Genomic DNA, 20,249 nt, shown 5'->3' with positions numbered 1-20,249 from the left:
CAAAGAGAACAGAATCTGGACTATGGGAAGCCTTTAAGACCAATATGAACTGCCTCTCTGTAAGGGCACAGGCACCCAAACTACCAAGAGACTGGTGAGCAAGATACAAGGAAACACATACCCAATGCAAAGCCCTTCTATTAGTAGAAAGCTTGGCTTTCAAAGGAGCTGTCTACTCAGGCAACGGTGTCTACCACATCCCAAAGGCTCTTTCTGAACAGGCACCAGGCTTGGCATTGCTACATGTAATTTTTCTCTCCTTGTCTCAAACTTGCACACTTAGCACTGTCACTTCTTTCGAGAAGAAAAAATGACTTCAACATGGACACGTGGCTTCCTGCCATGGACTTGCAGTGACATATAGAGAATGTGGGGCTGAGTTCCAGATTTATCCAGAAGTGAACTGAGGCCTCTCCCAAGGATGGTAAGGTAGGTGGCCTCTTACTCATCTTACAGGAATCACTTTTTTTTTTTTAGTTTTATTTGCTTGTTTGTCTGTTTGTTTAGAAATGGGTCTCACTGCCTAGCTTTGGCTACCCCGGAACTATCTCTATAGACCAGGCTAGACTCAAACTTACAGGGATCTGCTTGCCTCTGCCTCTCAAACACTGGAATCAAAGGCATCCACTATTACCCCTAACTAAAGAGCTCTTTTTAAATAACTGACCTAGTTGATTTTAAGGTCAGCTCTATCTTCAATAGCCCACAGTTATGGTTTATCATGTATGCATCACAATAGGAATAACTGCAGAATTCCAGTTATGAAACTCCCATCACCCCATTTCCAGTCCCCTAAAAACTCCCATCACCCCATTTCCAATCCCCTAAAAACCATCTTTACTCTACGATACCAAGGCTACAGAGAAGGTTAAGGGGACTCCAATTCAGTTCTCAGCACCAATAGCTCCTTCTCCAGCAAATTCTAAGCCTCTGGCCTCCTTGGGCACACATGCACATGTGTGCGCGCACATAGACACACACACACACACACACACACACACACACACACACACACACACTCCACACTGAGGTCCACATAATTTAAATAAGCTCAGTGTCACTTGAAACAGCCAAGAAAATTAAGATTGGTTCCTTTTCACTAAAAACAGAAGCACAGCCTCTGGAGAGAGCCCATCACTCTCTCCTGTGCTCCCACACTGCAGGGCACCTTTGGCCAGAAGAGTAATTGCTACTACTTTGTCGTGTAAAATTGACTTTTGTTTTCCACACTGGACATTAACCATCACAAACTGCCCAGTTTAAGGTGGCCCAGAACACAGCGTAAAGCTACTTCAGGTGGGCATTAAATGTCCCGTGCCTACAAAAGCAAAAAGGAGCCAAATACATTTTGATAAGTGATCAACAGTCATTTATACATTCAACAGGTTCAGCCTGGTAATCTACCACACGAAATGTATCTTTAGGGGAATGGGGAAAAGGCAGTCTAAAAATCTGAGTGAAATTTATAAAAGGTGAGTCCCCGAGGCATGGGATACTTTCTGGGTATCGGGAACTATCAAAGTGCAGAAAATTTATTTGGTTCACTAAATTATGTTTTAATATCATATCTGAAAGTTTTTATTTCAAAATACCCAGGTTGTCTTAAACTGTAACTGATCACAGAAGTCCATCAGTGACTGGAGACTGACTCAGCAGTTAAGAGCACTCTCGGCTCTTCCAGAGGACCAGGTTCTATTCCCAGCACCTACACGGCAGCTCACAACTGTCTAGAACTCTAGTTCCAGGGGATCTGACACCTTCACATAGACACACATGCGAGTTAAACACCAATGCACATGAAATAATAAATAAATTAATTTTAAAAGAAAGAGGAGGAGGAAGAGGAGGAGAAGGAGGAGAAGGAGGAGGAGGAAGAAAAAAGAAGGAGGAGGAGGAGAAGGAGAAGGAGGAAGAAAAAAGAAGAAGGAGGAGGAGAAGGAGAAGGAGAGAGAGAGGGAGAGGGAGAGGGAGAGGGAGAGGGAGAGGGAGAGGGAGGAGAGGGAGAGGGAGAGGGAGAGGGAGAGGGAGAGGGAGAGGGAGAGAGGGAGAGGGAGAGGGAGAGGGAGAGGGAGAGGGAGAGGGAGAGGGAGAGGGAGAGGGAGAGAAGAAGAAGAAGAAGAAGAAGAAGAAGAAGAAGAAGAAGAAGAAGAAGAAGAAGAAGAAGAAGAAGAAGAAGAAGAAGAAGATACAAAGTAGTTAAGTAGTTATTGGGTGATGTTGTAAAGAGAGGAACTTTGAAATTTCCACAGAGGTTCCCACCACATATCCCAAGCTCTATTTTGAGTACACACTGCCTCTCAAATGTATACCCTCCCAGTGTAGGCACAAGCCTTTCCCGGCCTTTCTGATGCATCGGACTTGACAGTCACTTGCCCAGAGCACTCGCATGATGAAATACGGAGTCTAATGAGTTGCAATCATCCAAACACGTCCAGGAAAATGCAAGTATAGTTTCCAGGAACACTACTAGAATGCATCCCAATTTACAACCAGATCAAGCAGGCTGCAGGCCACGTATCTTGCCCGCCGCCATTAATACCCCACAGCTCTGGCTCCATCTTTTCAGGTCAGGACAGGGGCGAGAGCACCCTCTCATGGGGATATTGAATCCACTTGTGAAACACTCACGGATGTGTGTACACCGTTATCTGTAGTAATTAATACTCGGGAGCAGAGTTAATGCGGCAATATTCTCCGATGCCACAGCTGCGAGCCCATGGCCAGCTTCAAACCTCGGCGAAAACGTTTTATCAAATCGCATTTAATCCTTCGAGGTAATGAAATTGAATTGACTTTGAAGCTGTTTATCCACAGCCCTTGAGTTGGGCACAGTGGCTCTGCTCGAGTGGGATGCTAATCTGTCACTGTAGTGTGCTGTGAAATTGACCAAGAGACCCGCTTTTCCGCCGCCCCGCTCAGTACCTCCAAGGTGCTGTCATCGGACCATCTGTGTCACTTACCCCCATTATGAATGGAAGGCTACAGAAAGTCAGTGGTGAGAAACAAATACCTTCTAGGTTCTGGGATGTTCCTGCTTACAGGGATTAAGTATTAAACACCCTAAAGCCGCAGCGGACTGGTAGAAGAGAAAGGGAATTTCAAAGCTTAGAGTATCAGGACAGTGGCCATCCTTAGCCAGCCAAAGGACATGGTACAGTGGACAGAGCCTACTGTAAGACGTTCCTGAGCCTCGGGCAGCTTAAAGGTCAGCATGCAGGCCCAGGAAAGCCACAAACCAAACTGGAGGAACCCAAATGAAAGGGCTGATGGACAATGAAAGCAGGTTGACCATGATCAACGTTTGTTCAAATCTCCACCTGCAAAGACTCCAATAGCCTGACTTGGATTTAAAGTCCTGCTGATAATATCCAGAACGACCTAGAAACCACTCTGCGTGCCTAACGAGCCTGAGGAACAAGGGTGCTGTGTTTACTAGGAGATGTGTTCTCTCGGAGAAAACAGACAAAGCGCACTCTTTGGAACGCAGCAAATTCATTTTCGGAGGGATCAGACTGCAGACGGGAGAAAGTATTTCTTGTAAGAAGAGATGTCCAGGATGGCAGGATGAGTAAGAGGCCCAAGGAAGCAGGAGCAGGGAGATCCCTCTCACTTGATTGGAGCCTGAGATGGCGCTGTTCTCATCCCTCAGGAAGGCCTGACAGGGATTCCAGGTTAGCAGTCGCTTTAGCTAAAATTCAGCTGCATGTTCCAACCACCAGATTCCAATTTGCCTGACACAGACCCAGATCTAAATAAGACTAAGAGATAAAAAATAAAATAAAATAATAAAATAAAAGCTGGGTGAGTTTCTGTAACCAGTGGTAAACTATAGTCCCAAGGTTACTTCTAGCATTAAAAAAAAAAAAAATCTCATAACTCAAACTAAATTTTTTAGTGTGCATGTTCACATTTACACACAAAACAAGTCCTGCTTATTCTAAGATTGCAAAATAATCTATTCTTGTGTTAAATGTCCCTGGCCCTTTTTTCCCCTCAATTTGTGACCTAAATCTCTGGTGCTTCCAAACACTGGCTCATCTGAGTGTGATCGCACACACAAAGAGGTAAGTAACCCGAGACTGCAGACTTTGGTTAAAGCACAACCGAGCCTTTTCTCAATCAGAATTCAAAATCGCTCGGGTCCCTTCACAACTAAAAATCCTTTCGGCCTCATGGCGCTCCCGAAACACTCACGAGTTTTACACAGCTATGTGGGCAAAGGTATTGTGGAACAAAGCCAAACGAAAAGGGCTCTAACCAGAAGTGGGTGCAACAGAAGGGTTCCTTTCCTGTTGGTGAACACATAAAGTCATAACTTAATAACAATATTTCACACAGGCTACTGTAGTTCCCTTCCTCTTAAATGCCTTGAAATGAAAGTAGTTCTCTGGAGGAGAGACAGAGTTGACACACTGGGGTATCTGTTTTTAGCACAACAAAAAGAAAGAGGAGCTTGGCTAGCCCCGGTGGACCGGCTTGAAGGAGGCACACAAGGCAGAGTGATGGCTAGAGTTCCAAGAGAAAGGGATTCAGGGCAGATGCCTCACTTCTTAGGCCTCCCCGGAGGTGTGAATTCAAGGGCTCAGTTCTTCTGACACTAAGGAGGCACAGTCTGGGAGGATTGTGTGCATCCTCTATTATTCAGAAACTGGTCCCAAAAGTCTACTACCACTGTATTTGTATTGTATTAGCCATGTCCTATACAAATGTGTGAGGTCTTACATATGTCTGGATCCGTACACTTGCAGTTACAAATCTGCATTTGTACACGGATGCCTGATCAAGGCCTCACAACTGGTAGTCAACTTACTCTCATCGCTAATTGAAAAGGAATCCCCACCTCCCCTCCAACCACTGAGGAAAATTCATCTGCACACTTTCCCCAAGCCCCAGTGCTAGGCATGCAATCCAGTGCCTTGTGCACACTAGGGAAGCGCTCCTGCACTGAACAAAGCACACAGCCTTCTGTGCATCTTGTAACGGAAAGAGATCCACTTAAAAACAACACCCATGGTCCAGTCAGGGATATGTCTGCATGTTGACCACTGGGCAAGTAACCACAGATGCTCAGGTAACACGAACACTGCATAATCACCAGTAAAATGCACTCCCGAGGTGGCTCAATGATCAAGAAATCATCAGATGTCCGTAACCTGACCTCGACTTAAGTTGCACAAAACTTCAAAATAGAACTCCATAACTTCAGAACTTGAAATGCATTTCAGTTTTTCTATTAATTCATACACATAACAATTACAGGTCACAGTCCTATTGTGTAGCACGCTCCCTGCTTGAGCTGAATCTATAAAAACAAATGGAACAGAATCTTCCTCTCTCTAGGTCAGGGGTCCTCAGCCTTCAGGATGCTGCAACCCCTTTAATCCAGTTCTTCACGCTGTGGTGACTCCCAACCATGAAGTCATTTTCGCTGCTACTCCATAACTGTAATTTCGTTATTGTTGTGAATAGTAATGTGAGTATCTGTGTTTTTCCAATGGTTTCAGACAATCCCTTGTGAAAGGGTCATTGACACCCTCAAAGGGGATCACACAGCACACTGGTTGAGAACCACTGATGTAGGGCTTTTCACTTCCTAAGGAGGAGAGGCAGACAAGAAAACAAACCATTGACACAACCTGCCGCCAGCCAGTAAGGGGTTCCCTAGACTTCAGCTGAAGGTGTGAGGAGGGGTGCAAGAGAACAGGAGGCGAACGAAGACCCAAGGGCAGGAACTGAGTGACCAGAAGAGCTATTCCTATCCCAAGAATGAAGCCCACCCAGGAGAGGTTAACATTAGCTATGTGTGTAACAAGCTAACAAGCCTAGACTTCATCCTTAAAGGAAAGAAAAGTTTCAATTTCTCTGTTAAAAGCAAAGAGCAGCCCAATGCTGACTCGAGTTCTGTCATTTTAAAAGACTGCATATTATACTTTTAATTTAATCTGATAAGATGTCATTGCTTACAAGATACTTAAAAACAAATGTCAACAGATGGCTCCGAGCCCACTCAGCAGAAACAAGGACTCAGCAGAGTGGGTGCCATGGTTTTTAACTTCTCGTGGCCCGCACATCGTTCAGCTGGATGCTGTCCATGGCATTTCAGGGCCAGAAGATGACAAGAGGCAACAACAGCGAGAATGGTACTTCTAAATTAACACACACACACACACACACACACACACACACACACACACACACACACACGCAGGCACGCACGCACCAGATAATAATAAATCAAGATGCACACAAATGAGGGTTTGAGTTTTGCATTTTAGTTTTGACTTCTTTCAAAATATATCAGGTCATAATCTTAGGAAATCAAAGGCTGGGCAATAATTAACATAAAAACCATCTAATAATCCCACGATCCGATGAATAATGTATTTTCCCAAACATGTCAATAACTGATGGCTTTAACTGATTGCTAAAATCAGTATTTTATTACAAAATAAAGTGTTTAAGTTCAAACACATAATCTCAGATTTAAAAAAAAAATTAACTTTGAAATTCCTCAGACATGGGCAATTAAAATGACCCAACAAGAAAGCCGCCCTCGGCACAGCTACGACATCACCTTCTTTCTGGCTTCTCATCCTCCAGTTCCTGAGTGGGCTGAAGAAGGAATTTTCCAGTCACCAAATACAACCATTCACAAGGAATCGGAACTTGAAAGGGAGAGAAGATTCAAAACAAACAGAATCTGTCTCTGTTTATAGCTTCAGACAACACATGAAAACCCCACAGTGGTCAAACCATTCAAGGAGTATTTACTGAGTACATAATAGGGGTCGCATTGACCAAACTTTCAAAACAAAACTCTGAATAGGAATATTTGTTATGTACGCCTAAGTGCACGCAGCAACCTAAGATATAGGTTAGGATCTGATGGGCGGCAGCTTCCAGAACATTCTGTTATTCTATAGAAATAAATGCACCTTTTGAATCAGAACCAGTAATTCCTCCTAAGGAGGAAAAGCTGAGAAAACACAGTTGCTATGGAAAGAGAATCTCTGTGTGTCTTACGACTAGGTGGCTCCCAACAATTATTTTCCTTAATTTACACCAAAACACACACACACACACACACACACCCGCCTCTTTCTCTCCAAAGGCCAACAATAATTCTTCCAGTTTCATCATGTTGGCCGGTGTCTGAAATTGATGACCATAGAGAGGTGGTGTGTCACTATCAGGAGATAGCATCTAGAAATTTCTGATAGCTGCTTAAGGGTCGTGCTCTTCTGCAGACAAATTCAGCACTTCCAGTTGCAAGACACCAAAGTTCACAGAAAGCCAGAATGAAAGTCTGAAGAAAGGCAAGCTGCAGTATATTTTACTATGAGAGTACAGCATGGATTTAGAAAAAAAACACCAAGTTCTGTCCTGTTGTGTCCTACGCACTGACTACCGGCCCCTTGCGTTCCCGGGTAGTTCATTGTCACATCGCAATACAATTGGGTATGAAGGTCTCAAAAATATCGACTTTAACTTAAAAAAAAATGGAGCTTTTTTTTTTTACCATTTATTCACTTGCTTAGACAGGACTGATTTCTGCCACGTTAGCACACACTGAAAATGGATTCCAGACCCTAGAAGCATGAATGGGTCCCCAAGCTGGTGGTGCATCAGATTTTCAAACTTTCAGAGTCTGTAAACAGGGAAGGAAATATGTTCTACTCTATGAACGCATGCTATATGAACACGAAACAACTGATAATTTCATATATAAGGTATAAGTGCTGCAGAGTGAAATAAAACAAATGCTGGAGCAGTCAAAACACAAGATCTAAAGGCTGAGCTTACAAGCCTAAGTGCATGTCCCTCTCCTTGCACAGCCACAGCCTTTAAAAATAAAAAGTGATAGCTTTGGTGATACTTTCCCTGAAATTCCTCGAGAAATTAACGTGGAGAACGGCAGCATTGGCCAGTGGCACTATTAGGGACTCAGACAGAGGCTTGCCACAGGAACTTCCAGATGAAAGTGCTTTTCAGCCCAGTAGACTGTTGCATCTCTGGTTACACAACTTAAAGGAAAGACATGATCACCAGGATTTCTTCAGTAAGCCTCCTGGCAAGATCAAGTAAGATGATAACATGTTCCAAAACGTATCAGCAGAAGGGTCCATTTTCTGCTAATACAGAAACAGAACAAATACGTCTTTACACAGCCAGTGATATGGGGAAGCAAACTGGCAAGGACAGGTGCCAAGACCCTAAATCGAACAGAAAGTGTCCACTTGTAAGCAAGAAGAGCCCCCTTACTCACAGAACCCATTCCCTTACCCTCATTCTCGTCCCCCTCCCTGAACCCTTTCACCTGTTCTGCCTCCATTTCTTTAGTTACAAAGAATCGTGACATCAAGCTACTGTAGGATGGCTTTGACTATTACCCGCTCTGACCATTCCAGAGTGACCCGCAAACACATAGCATGTCGTTTGTACTTCTCCATCCACAGTGGGAGAACTGCCCCTGCCAAGGAAACGCCAGTGTTCTTTTTCTACCCCACACCATAGCAGAAGGTTGCCTGGTAAGTTTAAGCACATAACCTACAATTACAGAAGAATTCGAGATCTGAGCACGACCCTCTTGACTATCAAGTGATTGCTGCCCCATTAAGTTGCTGAAAATTGAACTCAATTATCTTTTCATGATCATAAAAATTTGCTGCTGAGTCATTCGTTGCCTACCTTCATAATTCCTCAAGTTCCAGCCTTTTCTGACAAAGCCTTCAGGACGTCCATCTAGACTCACTAAAGGCTGTAACTAAACAATGCCGTTTCCCAAGGCCAACACTCCAAAGGGATTCTTTATTTGACCAAATCATTAGTTTCAACTTTACACAGTGGCACAGAAAAATCAGGGAAAACCTCCGATGACAGCTGTCAAACCCGACTGCGGAGCAGAAGTCACACTTTCAGGTCCTATAATTATCATTTTAAGCAGGTCAGGAAGAATAAACTGATTCAAAAATGACACATTTGTACCTAACACCGATATCAGCATAAATCACATTAACTACATTCTAAGGCAGATAGATTGTTGCCTTTTATGGGCCATCTAATAGTGTCTATTTAAAGCAAAGGTTCATTTCTGTGCTATAAAACAACAACATTGTATTTACTTCTCCTAGAAGTTAATAACATTTAGAGCCATTGGAATTTCCCTAAATCTCCCTTTCTTACAAACCTTTGAAAACGTTACATCTGTGTTACCTTTACTCTTTAAGAAATCCTGAAAGTAAATGTTACAGAATACATCAACCCAATTGATAGTTAGCATCACCGATGTGTATGCTATTCGCTCAACTATATTCATGTCAGGACTCTGTCATCTGTGGTAGCAGCTATCCTAGCAAATGCCTTTCTTAACAGTTAGTGCCAATGTAAACTCTACCCACCAAATACTGATGTTTAACGATAATGGACTTAAATCAATTATACTATATTCCAAAGGAAGGCCGGACAAATAAAATCAATCAACTGGTAGCAAATTAATCGAGTCATTAAAATGTACGTAAAATAAATTTGAAAAGAGCTCTACTTCATAGCCCCACCACTTTGTTTCCTTTTGCAAATACAACAGTCATTAGTGATTTGCCAAATTCTTGTTTTCTTTCTGAAACACCAGTGCCCCTCAGCTATAAACACTGATGGCTTACATCATCAGTTACTTAGTAACAGTCTGTCCACTCCTGCATTCTTGCTTCTGTGATCTTAGACATCTTCCCAGAATCTCTCTACCTGTACCTGATTACATGAAGAGCTCAAAGGTGACAGGGTGTGCAACAGCAGCTATCGTCCCCAAACCGAACGCAAACATCTACAGAGGAGAACCAAGCACAGTCTACGGGACTCTTCCCAGGAATCTACCCTCTGACAGCCTGCCAGACTCTGAAAAGTCAATTATTATAATCAGTTTGGGATAAGGTAAAAGGCCCATTATAAAATATTTGAAGATGAGAAAAGAATTATCCAGAGCCAGAGCACTGCCACAAACACATCAGTCTAATCTCCTCCAAATACTTCTATCAAAGGGCAAACTTTACAGCCAATGGAACCTTACAGAGAGGACAGAGAAAAACAACCAAAAACAAAAGTGTCAATAGATTTCTTGAGCATACTACAAAGGAAAGAAGGCAATAGGATATGTTGGGGGTGCGGAAGAGAGCTAGTCACCCTATTAACTTCAGTCTTGTACTGATTCCAGTATTCTCCGTGTAGCTTTCAAACATGATGTGAGTCAGACATGGTGCAGCACTCCTGAAATCACCTCTGAAGACTGAGGCAGGAGGATCTTGAGTTTGGAGTAAGCCCTCAACATATATACAGTCTTTCTCAAAACAAACAAATAAAGTTTGCATGCTCCAATGTATAAACAAACAAGCAAATGGATCAAATTATCCTGGTTCCCAACAAACAGAATGCCAAAACAGTTTCTCTGAATTCTAACAACTTTTACATTTGTTTTTAAATTTAAGAACAGTCAAATAAACCAACAGATGATTCGTTAGTTGAGGTCATTGTTCTGTGGAAATAATCTAACTGAAGGATTTCTTCTTGAAGTTTAAAGACTCTGTACATGATGTAGCTGACTCAACAAGCGTCTACACTGCCATGGTGTTGAAGCTAAAACTCCACCTACCTTTCTAAGGTTGCCTTCTGGAAACACAAATCAAGAGAGCTGCAGAAAGCTGCTGTCCTATTACTATAAACAAAACCACAAGCACAGAGTCACTTGTAAATAGCAATTTGTCATCCGGCAAAAGCCAGATCATAGCAACAAAGATAACTGTAGGAAAAGGCCCTGCATGCCAAAGGACTGGTCTGACTATTCCTATAGGTATCAAGTACAGCTACTGATACATTTTATAAGAGGAGACAGGACCTCAAGAGCTCATCAAAGATAAGCCGCTTCCTGTGTTAAGGAATGACTTCGAGAAAGACAATTGACATGAAGGTTTCAGAAGCTATGAACTAAAATAATGTTTTGTGTACTGCATACTACTATGTCCACTTTAAAATGAAAAATAATTCTGTGATTTTTTCCCACTCAGCATACGTCTTCCTTTCCACTTGTTAAATGTGGATATAATATTCAAGGGGATCAAAATAGATTATCGTCTCAAAATTCTAATCCTGAAAGTCTTATGCATGACAAAATGTTGTCTGGAAGCCTGTGTCAGGACTTTTAAACCAATGACAGAAAATGAGCAAGAAAGCATGAGAGAAACAAAGCAATGGCAGGGTGCCCATCTGAAAGTCGGGAGTCATCAATATTTTTTTTCTATAAACAAAATCTTCCAGTAGAATCCCTATCAAAACAAGTGGAAGATTACAGTAATGTTTCCTATTTTGAATCTGCAGCCCACAGGTATATATCACTTCTGAAAAAAATACATGAATCAAAATTTTGGAGTTATGGATGTGCCTACATACTAGTGGAGGAAGTCATTTATAAAACCCGACACTGAAGCATGAGGCAAAAGAGCTATGGAATGGTTGGACGCTGGCTCTGCCTCTTAACTGGTAAACATATCAAGCAATTAGCTTTACACAGTTTACTTGCTGACAATGACAATGAAAATCTACATTTTAGAGATACACACTTTAGAAATCCCCGTTTGACATCTAAAAGAGAAAATGTGACAGGACTTTTTTTTACTACCAGCACATAGTGTCGTCTGAATTGTAAACTATTACTTTGTTTAGAAAACAAAGTATCTTTGCCTTGGAACTATGCCTAAATATCACACACTAAGGAGATCCTGATCACCGCACAAGACCGTTGTGCACTTCAGGATCTGGCACCAATTTTTTTTTTTTTTTTACAGAGCTATCCCTATTCCCTCTCTATTTTGACGGCTCCATGAATCCTACTTTGAAGTAGGAATGATTCCAATATAACCAAAAGGAGTGAAGATATTTTATTCTCTCACAAAAGAGAACATAACACACACCCACACAAAGCACAACACAACACAACACAACACAACTCAAAACTTTAAATGTGGAGCAAATGTAAAAGTATCCCCTGGCGCAAGTATCCTTTCTTAAAGCTCCTGAGAATATGTATCATGGTCTTAGGGCGGGCGCCGGGTTACTTTCACGTAAGTGTTCCTGGAGCAAATGACTTGATTGCTTTGCACTCTAGCTAAAGGCTCTGCTGCATAAGATACCGTCTCCGATCTCATCACACACACACACACACACACACACACACACACACACACACACACACACACACCGCCCCCATCACTCCTTCCAGTTTCAGAGGCCCGCTCTGCACAGGCTGGTGCCCATCTTAGCTTTGCTGGGAACATTGACCCCAAGAATAAGTGTCACTACTTAATCCTTTCGAATCTGCACCTCCTCCCCCATTCAGCGCTGGAATACAGTGAGACTGGTGGGATCCCTCCAAAGGATAGAAAGGGCAACCACGTTGTCCCCTTCCTAACCCCAAGCATCCCCCGGGGTTTTCACCTAGCTAGCAACCCAGAGCCATCTCCGCCAGTTGTACACATACAAGTCATCCCTGGCAATAAAGACAACCAAATAGCCTGTTACCAAGGGGGTGTTAGAAGCTTGGGGGAAGGGAGCATGGTGAGCTCCCCCCAACACACACACACACCCCAGAGGTGTGCACCAGCAGGGAACCCTTTAAGAGCAATGACAGGTCGGCGGCAGTCAGCCATGGGTGGCAAGGGAGGTCGACAGAGGATCACCACCGCTCGCGTCGCTCCGGGCCTGCGGGGAAATCCCGGGGCGGCGGCGGGGGCTCCGGTCGTCCCCCGCCTGGCGCTGCCCCCACGCGGCCCCGGTCCCCCCCCCCCGCGGCGCGCGGCAGCCGGAGCTGGGCTCCCCCCACGCTCTCCCGCTCTCTCGCGAGTCCTGTGCAGGCCCTTCCCGCGGAGGGGGAGGGGGCGCCCAGGGAACTGCTGCAATGGAGCGCCTGGAGCAATGTGCCGGGGCGAGCCAGTCCGCGGCAAGCCACGGCCACATAAAAATGCCCTATTAATTTTTTAAAAGCCATAAATCACCTCCCCTCCCTCTACAAAGAGCAAACCATAAACCCGATCCCATGCAAGCCTGCGAGCAGCCACCCACTTCCTATTTCTGTCACAGCAGCTACACCCTGCCAGCAGTCACCCCCACCCCGGGCGCCCCCTCCCGCCACCGCCACCCCCGCCACCGCCTCCCAGCCACTCAGCCATTTGCCAACTGCTGCCCCCCGGTCCACAAAAATAAATAAATAAAAATAAATACATACATAAATAAAAGCCCCCATTAGGGCCGGGTGGGCGGTGTGGGGGCAGGGCGCGGCGGAGGAGGGGATCGCCTCTTGCAGGAGATCCTAGAAGGTCCCCGGCGCTAGCTGGAGAGGGACAACCGGGGCGGGGGAGGGGCGGACGGTCGCCTGCGGCACTCGGTGCACCCCGGGCCGCCGCGGCGCTGCGCTTACCTTTCACCACCCTGTCGGTAGTCGACAACTTGGGATCAATCGCCTTGGGCTCGGACATCTCCAGTCACCGGGAGGGGGGGACAGCGACGCGCTGCTGGTCCCGTCCGACTGCACACCCCGACCGCACCGGCGGGCCAGACACTCAGCGCCGCCGCCGCCGCGCTGCAAACCGCTCGGCTGGAGCTCCGGGCTCTGGGCTGGCTCGAAAGTTACTGCCGGCTCCGCGCGTCCCTCCTCCGCCGCCGCCGCCTTCACTCCTCCTCCGCCGCCACCAGCCCCGCCGCCTCGCTCCGGGCTGCGCGTGTGTGCTGGTTATTTATTTATTTTCTGAGCACGCCTCCCGGTTCTTCTTTTATTCTTGGGGACGGGGCGGGGGATGGGGAGGAGAAGCGCACGCGAGCACCCACCCCGGCACCGACACCGGGCGCCGCGCAATGGAGCCCCCACGCGCGCACACGGTCGGGATTAAGACCGATCACATGGGGAGGGCCGGGGGCGAGGGAGGAGAGGCAGGGCCGCGGATGTCAGCGCCGCCAGCCGCGCCTCGGCTTCCCGGTGGTGGAGAGGCGGCTGCCGCTGCGGCCGCCGCAGCTTCCCCACGCCGATTGTCGCCGGGCGCCGCCGGGGCCGCGGCAGCCGTAGACGTCCCGCCGCCGCGCTCGTCCGCGATCCTCCTCTGCCTCGCGGCGCCGCTGCTTCTCCACGCACAGGAAAGAGCCGCTGAGCTCGGTGGACACAGTCCGGGGCACAACCTCGCCTTCGCCGCCGCGCCGGCCGCCGCCACCACCGCGCCCGCCTCCGCCTCCTCCCCTTCCTCCTCACCGCCCCCGCCTCCAGCGCCAGGGCCACCTCCTCCTCGGGGTCCGCCTCAGGGCCCGCCCCACGTTGCACATCGCAAGCTCATTGGCTGTGGCGCGCATCCCTCATCGCTAAGGCGGTGGTCTGTGTGACCGCCCCGCCCCCTGCTCTGTTTTCTTCGGGGTGCCAGTCAGTCCCGCGGGCCTGCAGCCTCCACCGCCCTGTGGCCGCTCAAGTGTCACTGGAGTGGGCAGAGAGGAGGGAGGCTGGGCTGGGAGTAGGGCCCCGGAGGAACTGGGCTGCAGCGTGTCACCACGCTTGCGGGTTCCCGAGGTCCCGCACACACTCCCGGGTGTGTCGCGGCCGCTGCTAGTGTGTGCATGGCCCGCAGTAGTGAGTTCGGAGACCCAGGAGGGAGAAAGAAGGAGCGCCCGACGCTCCGGGCAAGCGGCGCAGCTGCTGTAGCTGCCGCAGCTGTCCAGGGAGGATCGCCAAGGAAGGCGACGAGTAAACAGCTTACCTTGGGGAGACAGCTCTGCCTGGGCTAGGTGGATGCGGATTACTGCTGCTGGGGTGGTTAGGACGCGTGCACAACTTCAAGGGAAGAGGCGAAAGTGTGTTTGGGGCGCTGCGGGACGCGGTGACTGGCTATCCAAGGAGGATGGCAGCGGACTGGAGCCTATGTGACCCTGGCTATGTTCAGTGACCCTGGACGCCCTAGGGGATAAGAGGAGTCAGAAAGATTCAGGAGAGGTCGCCTTTTCCCTGTTGACTGGAGCTAGCAGTCATTGGTGTGGGTAGGTGACACTAAATGTCCTCCTGCTCCTTCCAGTCAGTCACTGTAGGGCCTTAGCCTGTTGCAGTTTCTCACCAGTCTCTCCTAAGAAAGAAAATAAGGGACAGAGTATGAAATGCTGATGGCCCAGGTAGATCCTTTCAAACAGTTCTGGCTTCAGGAAGAGACTTCTCTTCAGAATGTCTTCTGGGCACTGGCCTACCACAACTCCAAGGACCAGCAAGGAAATTATGAAGAAAGCTGAATAAACTTCTCACCCTTGTCCTTCCTGTTTTACTTGCAAATTCCTTCAATATCAGGGTTTTCCTATTTCCTGAATTGGACTGTGGGCTCAATAAAAGGCCTACTAAAGGGTATATAAAGCAAGCTGTTGGTGGCGCACTCCTTTAGTTCCAGCATGTGGGAGACAGAGGCAGGAGGATATCTGAAAGTTCCAGGCTAGTCTGTTCTACAGACTGAGTCCCAAGACAGCCAGGACTGTTCCACAAAGAAAGCTTGTGTTGGAGGGGAGGAAGTTTAGGAAGATAGAAGATGGAGCTGAAAGAACTGTTCTGGCCACAGGGGTCAGGTGAAACTCAAGTCTGAAAAACTAAAATTTAATAGCAGCCTGGTGGCCCCGGAGCACAATAACTAGGTAGCCTTAAGAAATTAGAACGGAGGATGCTACAAGGCAGGCCTGCTAGTCAGAGGAAGGGATGGAGTTGGTGGGCACATCCCGTCAGCAAAGGGAGGCTGCCCCTGGTGGCCAGATTTCTGCAGCTAAATTTGCAACCTCTAGGTCCCCTTGCTTTCAGTAAGATCTATATAGCCCAGTGGAATTTTCGGGGAACATAAAATGATCTCCAAGAGGACTCTATACTCTCCCCAGTTAGGGGTTGTTGCAAACAGCCTCCTGGGCTAGAGCACAGCTAGTTGCCAAGGCAGATTTGGGAAGCTGGTCCCTGGCCAGATGACTGGAAGCGAGGGAAGGATGCCAAGACCTGTGGGTGAGAAGGGCCTGCTGCAGGAAAGACCTGGAAACCTTATCTGGGGATACTCGATTTTAAGGCCAAGACTCCCTCCCCCACATGCTGCACACAGATGCAACTGTTATTTACAGGAACTCTCCCCTGGGCATAGGCAAGGTGCCCTGGAACTAGGATCAGAGGCTAAAGGTAGCAAACACACGGGAAAGTTTTATGACAGAAATAGGAACCAAATGTATACCTTTCAGACACACCCTTCAGTCCACCGCAAGTCTACCAGCTAGAACCCTGGCTAGAACAGCACCAAGCTAAGGTCTGAGTGAGTGGAAGAGAAAACAAACGGTAATCACTTTGCACAGCACATCTTTCTATCATCCGATACTTTGTGTGTGTGTGTGTTTGTGTGTGTGTGTGTTTCCCAGCCTACTCAACCAGATAGCCAAGGTATCCCTGTTAGCCTGTCATCCCTTCAGAGGCCAGCTCTCTGCTATGACTATTCTTTTCCCTTTCTCCTTAAACCCTGTTAGAGTCCTAAAACAGTTCTTGACCATATTCAAACTGACAAAGACTAACTTACATTTTGGAATCCACATTTTCAAGGTGACAGCTTCGGTGTTCAGGCACTAGCTTTGGAAATGTCCTTTGCTTATGGAGAGAAGGTAAAATTTTTAAAAAATGATTAAAAGACAGCATTTCATCCACTAAGCAAAATTAATATGGTGTTCCTTCGTTTAATTATCTCTAGGAAGCAGCTTCCCTATTTGGAATTCCATTTCACAGCCTGACCATGATGAGTCCATGTGATTGGTTCTTGGTATTGATAAAATGGGTAAAGTTGTCTGTGATGTGCCAGCAGAGTGATGGGACACCTGATACACATCCTTCTGTCTGTTAATTCCTGCAGCGGAATACAGAGCTTTCTAAGACCCTGCTTTGGACACAGAATCCAATAGAGACAAGCGTTATTATTACAACATCAAGAAATGCTGATCACCTCCTTAGAAAGACTACATGAAGCTTTAAATAAAGAAGAACTAATCATTTTTTGTTAGTCACTAGAATTTCTAAGTGTACTCATTAGGAAATTAATATACAGGTGTTACTTACTTTATTCCAAAGTAAAATGTCTACTAAAATACAGAAGTGCGACTTCAGTGTTATATAATAGAGCAACCAGATGACTAAAAACATTCTTACCTATCTTAAGACATGAGCATCTAATCTTCATTTCTGTAAACGAACAATTCATGGACCAGTTTCGTTTTGAACAACTGTGCAATGTACTGTCTCATTTGTCAACAAATGTGAGAAATAAGTTATTCAGCCAGATAGTTCTCTTTTCAAGGTGCTGCTTGTCCCCACACCCCCAGTAATGTATTATAAGCTCAATGGAGTATCTTAATTAGGGTTTTACTGCTGTGAATAGACACCATGACCAAGGCAACTCTTATAAAGGACAACATTTAATTGGAGTTGGCTTACAGGTTCAGAGTTATCATCAAGGCAGGAACATGGCAGCATTCAGGTAGACATAGTGCAGGAGGAGCTGAGAGCTCTACATCTTCATCTAAAGGCTATTGGGAGAATACTAACTTCCAGGCAGCTAGGATGAGTGTCTTAAAGCCCACACCCATAGTGACTTACTTCCTCTAACAAGGGCACAAGGCCACACCTACTCCAACAGGTCCATACCTTCTAATAATGCCACTCCCTGAGCCAAACATATACAAACCATCACATGGAATGAATGTTGGCGGGCAGATCTGGGAGTTTGTAATACACAGCATTGAAGTACTTTTCCACGTAATTTTCTCCCACTGGTAAAAATCACAGACAACGAAAAACAACGTGTCCTTTTTATTATGTGCTGTGCTGGCATATAATTTTGTGTTTTATGTCAATTTAACACAAACTAGAGTCATATGGAAAGTAGGAAGCTTAATTGAGATAATTCCTCTCTAGGACTGGCCTATAGGTTTACTTGTAGGACATTTTCTCCACTAGTGATTGGTAGAGAAGGACACACTCCACTGTGGGTAGTAATACCATCTGCAGGTGATCCTGGAGTGTTTAAGAAAGCAAATTTAGCAAGCCATGGGAAACAAACCAGTCAAAAGAACTCCTCAGTAGCTTTTCCTTCAGTTCCTGCCACCAGGTTCCTGCCCTGCTTGAGTCCTTGCCCTGACTTCCCTCACTGAAGGAAACAGCACTCAGAAGTAAAAGAAGAAATAAATTCTTTCCTTTGAAAGTTGGTTTCAGGCCTGTTGCTTTCTCATGGAAATAAAAATCCTAAGACATGCGCTTTGTTATTTCCCGAAGAAATAACAAAATAAGTAAATAAGTAAGTAAATAAACAAATAGCAGATAAATAAATAAGAAAAGGAAAAAAGAAAAGAAAAGAGAAATGAAAAAAGGAATTAAATATAGTGTGTTCTCTATTTTATTTTGAAAATAACATCTTTTTCAGACTCTGGACATTTCCTTGGTTCACTAGAATAAAACCAACCTAGATCTCTATAATGTGTTTTTAAATTCAGTCGCTTAGCATTTTCTTGAGAAGTTATGTTTCTGCATTCAAAATTGAAATGGGAGTATAGTTTCCTCTCCTCGTGTGCCATTGTCTAGTTTAAGTAGCAGGGTAATGCTCGCTTCTTGGAATGAGTTGGGCAGTATTCTTCTCCATTCTCTTTGATGGAACAGTTTGAGGAATATTGGTGTTGCTTTTTCCTTAAATAACTTGTAGGATTTGGTCATGAATCTATCTGATCCGTGACTTTTCTTTGTTAGGGTACTTAAAAATAAGTAAATGAAATAAAGCAAATGAATGAAAACTTCCTGTGTCTCAGGAATCTCATGCTGCCCTGAAACTTACTACATAGCAGAGGAACATAACCTTGAACTTCTGATCCTCCTATCTCTACAGTAAAAGCTGGGATCACAGGCATTTGCCACCATTCATCAGATACTCAGTTACACACGATGCTGGGTTTCATGCATACTAGACAAGCATTCTATCAACCGAGCTACACCTCCATCCCTATTTTCAATGCCATCGCTTATTGTGGGTTTAATTTGTTAATAGCACCTTGATCTAATTTTAGTAAATTGGACATGCTTAGGAATATATCTACTTCTGCTAGCTTTTCCAATTATTTGAAGCATAAATTTTCAAAATATTTGTCAACTATTAGAAATTATTCTGGGCTGGAGAGATGGCTCAGCGGTTAAGAGCACCCGACTGCTCTCCTAGAGGTCATGAATTCAATTCCCAGCAACCACATGGTGGCTCACAACCATCTGTAATGGGATCCGATGCCCTTTTCTGGTGTGTCTGAAGACAGCTGCAGTGTACTTATATATAATAAATGAAATAAGTCTTTAAAAAAAAGAAAAGAAAAAGAAAAAAAGAAATTATTCTAATATTCTAGGGTTTTTCTCTTATTAACTTGGGTCTATCTTTTGTTTCATTAGTTTTGTCAGAAGTTATCAGTATTGTTTATTTCTCCAAAAACGAAATCAACTCTTTTAGTGATACTCTATATTATCTTTTTAGTTTTCATTTTATTAGTTTCAACCCTGATCTTTATTATCTCTTGTACCTCATTGCATTGGAGTTTGGATTATTTTAATTTTTCTAAGACCGAGAAGTGCATCATTAGGTTATTTATTTAAGATTCGTCACATGTTTTAATCTAAGGATTCATTCATAGCTCTAACAGTTTCCTTTCAGAACTTTCTGGATTGTATCCCAAAGAGTCTAGAAAGTTCTACTCTTCTTTTCATTTGACTTTAGAATCTTTTAAGTTTTGTCTTTGATTTCTTCAGAGGCTCACTGATCATTCAAGAATGTATAATCCAGTCAGTCTCCAAGCATTTATGTAGTTTCTGTGGTTTTTTTTTTCTCTTGCTATTGATTTCCAATTGTGTCACTTGAAGAGGAGATCAAGAAATTATTTTGACTCTTTGTATTTGTTAAGACTCTGTATATGGCCTACAATGTAGTCTATGATAGAAAACGTTTCTTGAACTACTGAGATATACTTCGTCTGCTGGTTGGAAGATTCTGTATTATCACTTATGCTCATTCAATCTAAGGTATAATTAAACTCTGAATTCTTTTTTGTATGTTTTATTGTGCATGACCTAAAACAATGAGAGAGGGATAATGAAGTTACTCGCAAAAATCATTGCAATTTCAGATGCATTATTTTCTTTATTAATATGTATTAAT

The 20,249-nt window shown here is 44.9% G+C and overlaps 1 protein-coding gene across 3 annotated transcripts in view; it reads right to left on the bottom strand.

Annotated features, from left to right (window-relative positions):
- Positions 1 to 14,272, bottom strand: part of Ppp3ca (protein phosphatase 3 catalytic subunit alpha) — a 274,503-nt gene extending 260,231 nt beyond the window's left edge. The window contains exon 1 of one of the 3 annotated variants that reach the window (XM_063281306.1): positions 13,268 to 14,272. In XM_063281306.1, coding sequence (XP_063137376.1) covers positions 13,268 to 13,517 — 250 coding nt within the window. In that variant the 5' untranslated portion in view covers positions 13,518 to 14,272. The remainder of the gene's footprint in view (positions 1 to 13,267) is intronic. The other 2 variants (XM_006233363.5, NM_017041.2) reach the window with 2 other exon arrangements.
- Positions 14,273 to 20,249: the final 5,977 nt, after the last annotated feature.

Source organism: Rattus norvegicus, chromosome 2 (genome assembly GCF_036323735.1).
Source record: "Rattus norvegicus strain BN/NHsdMcwi chromosome 2, GRCr8, whole genome shotgun sequence".
NCBI classification, from domain to species: domain Eukaryota; kingdom Metazoa; phylum Chordata; class Mammalia; order Rodentia; family Muridae; genus Rattus; species Rattus norvegicus.
This window is presented reverse-complemented; position numbering and strand designations above follow the sequence as displayed.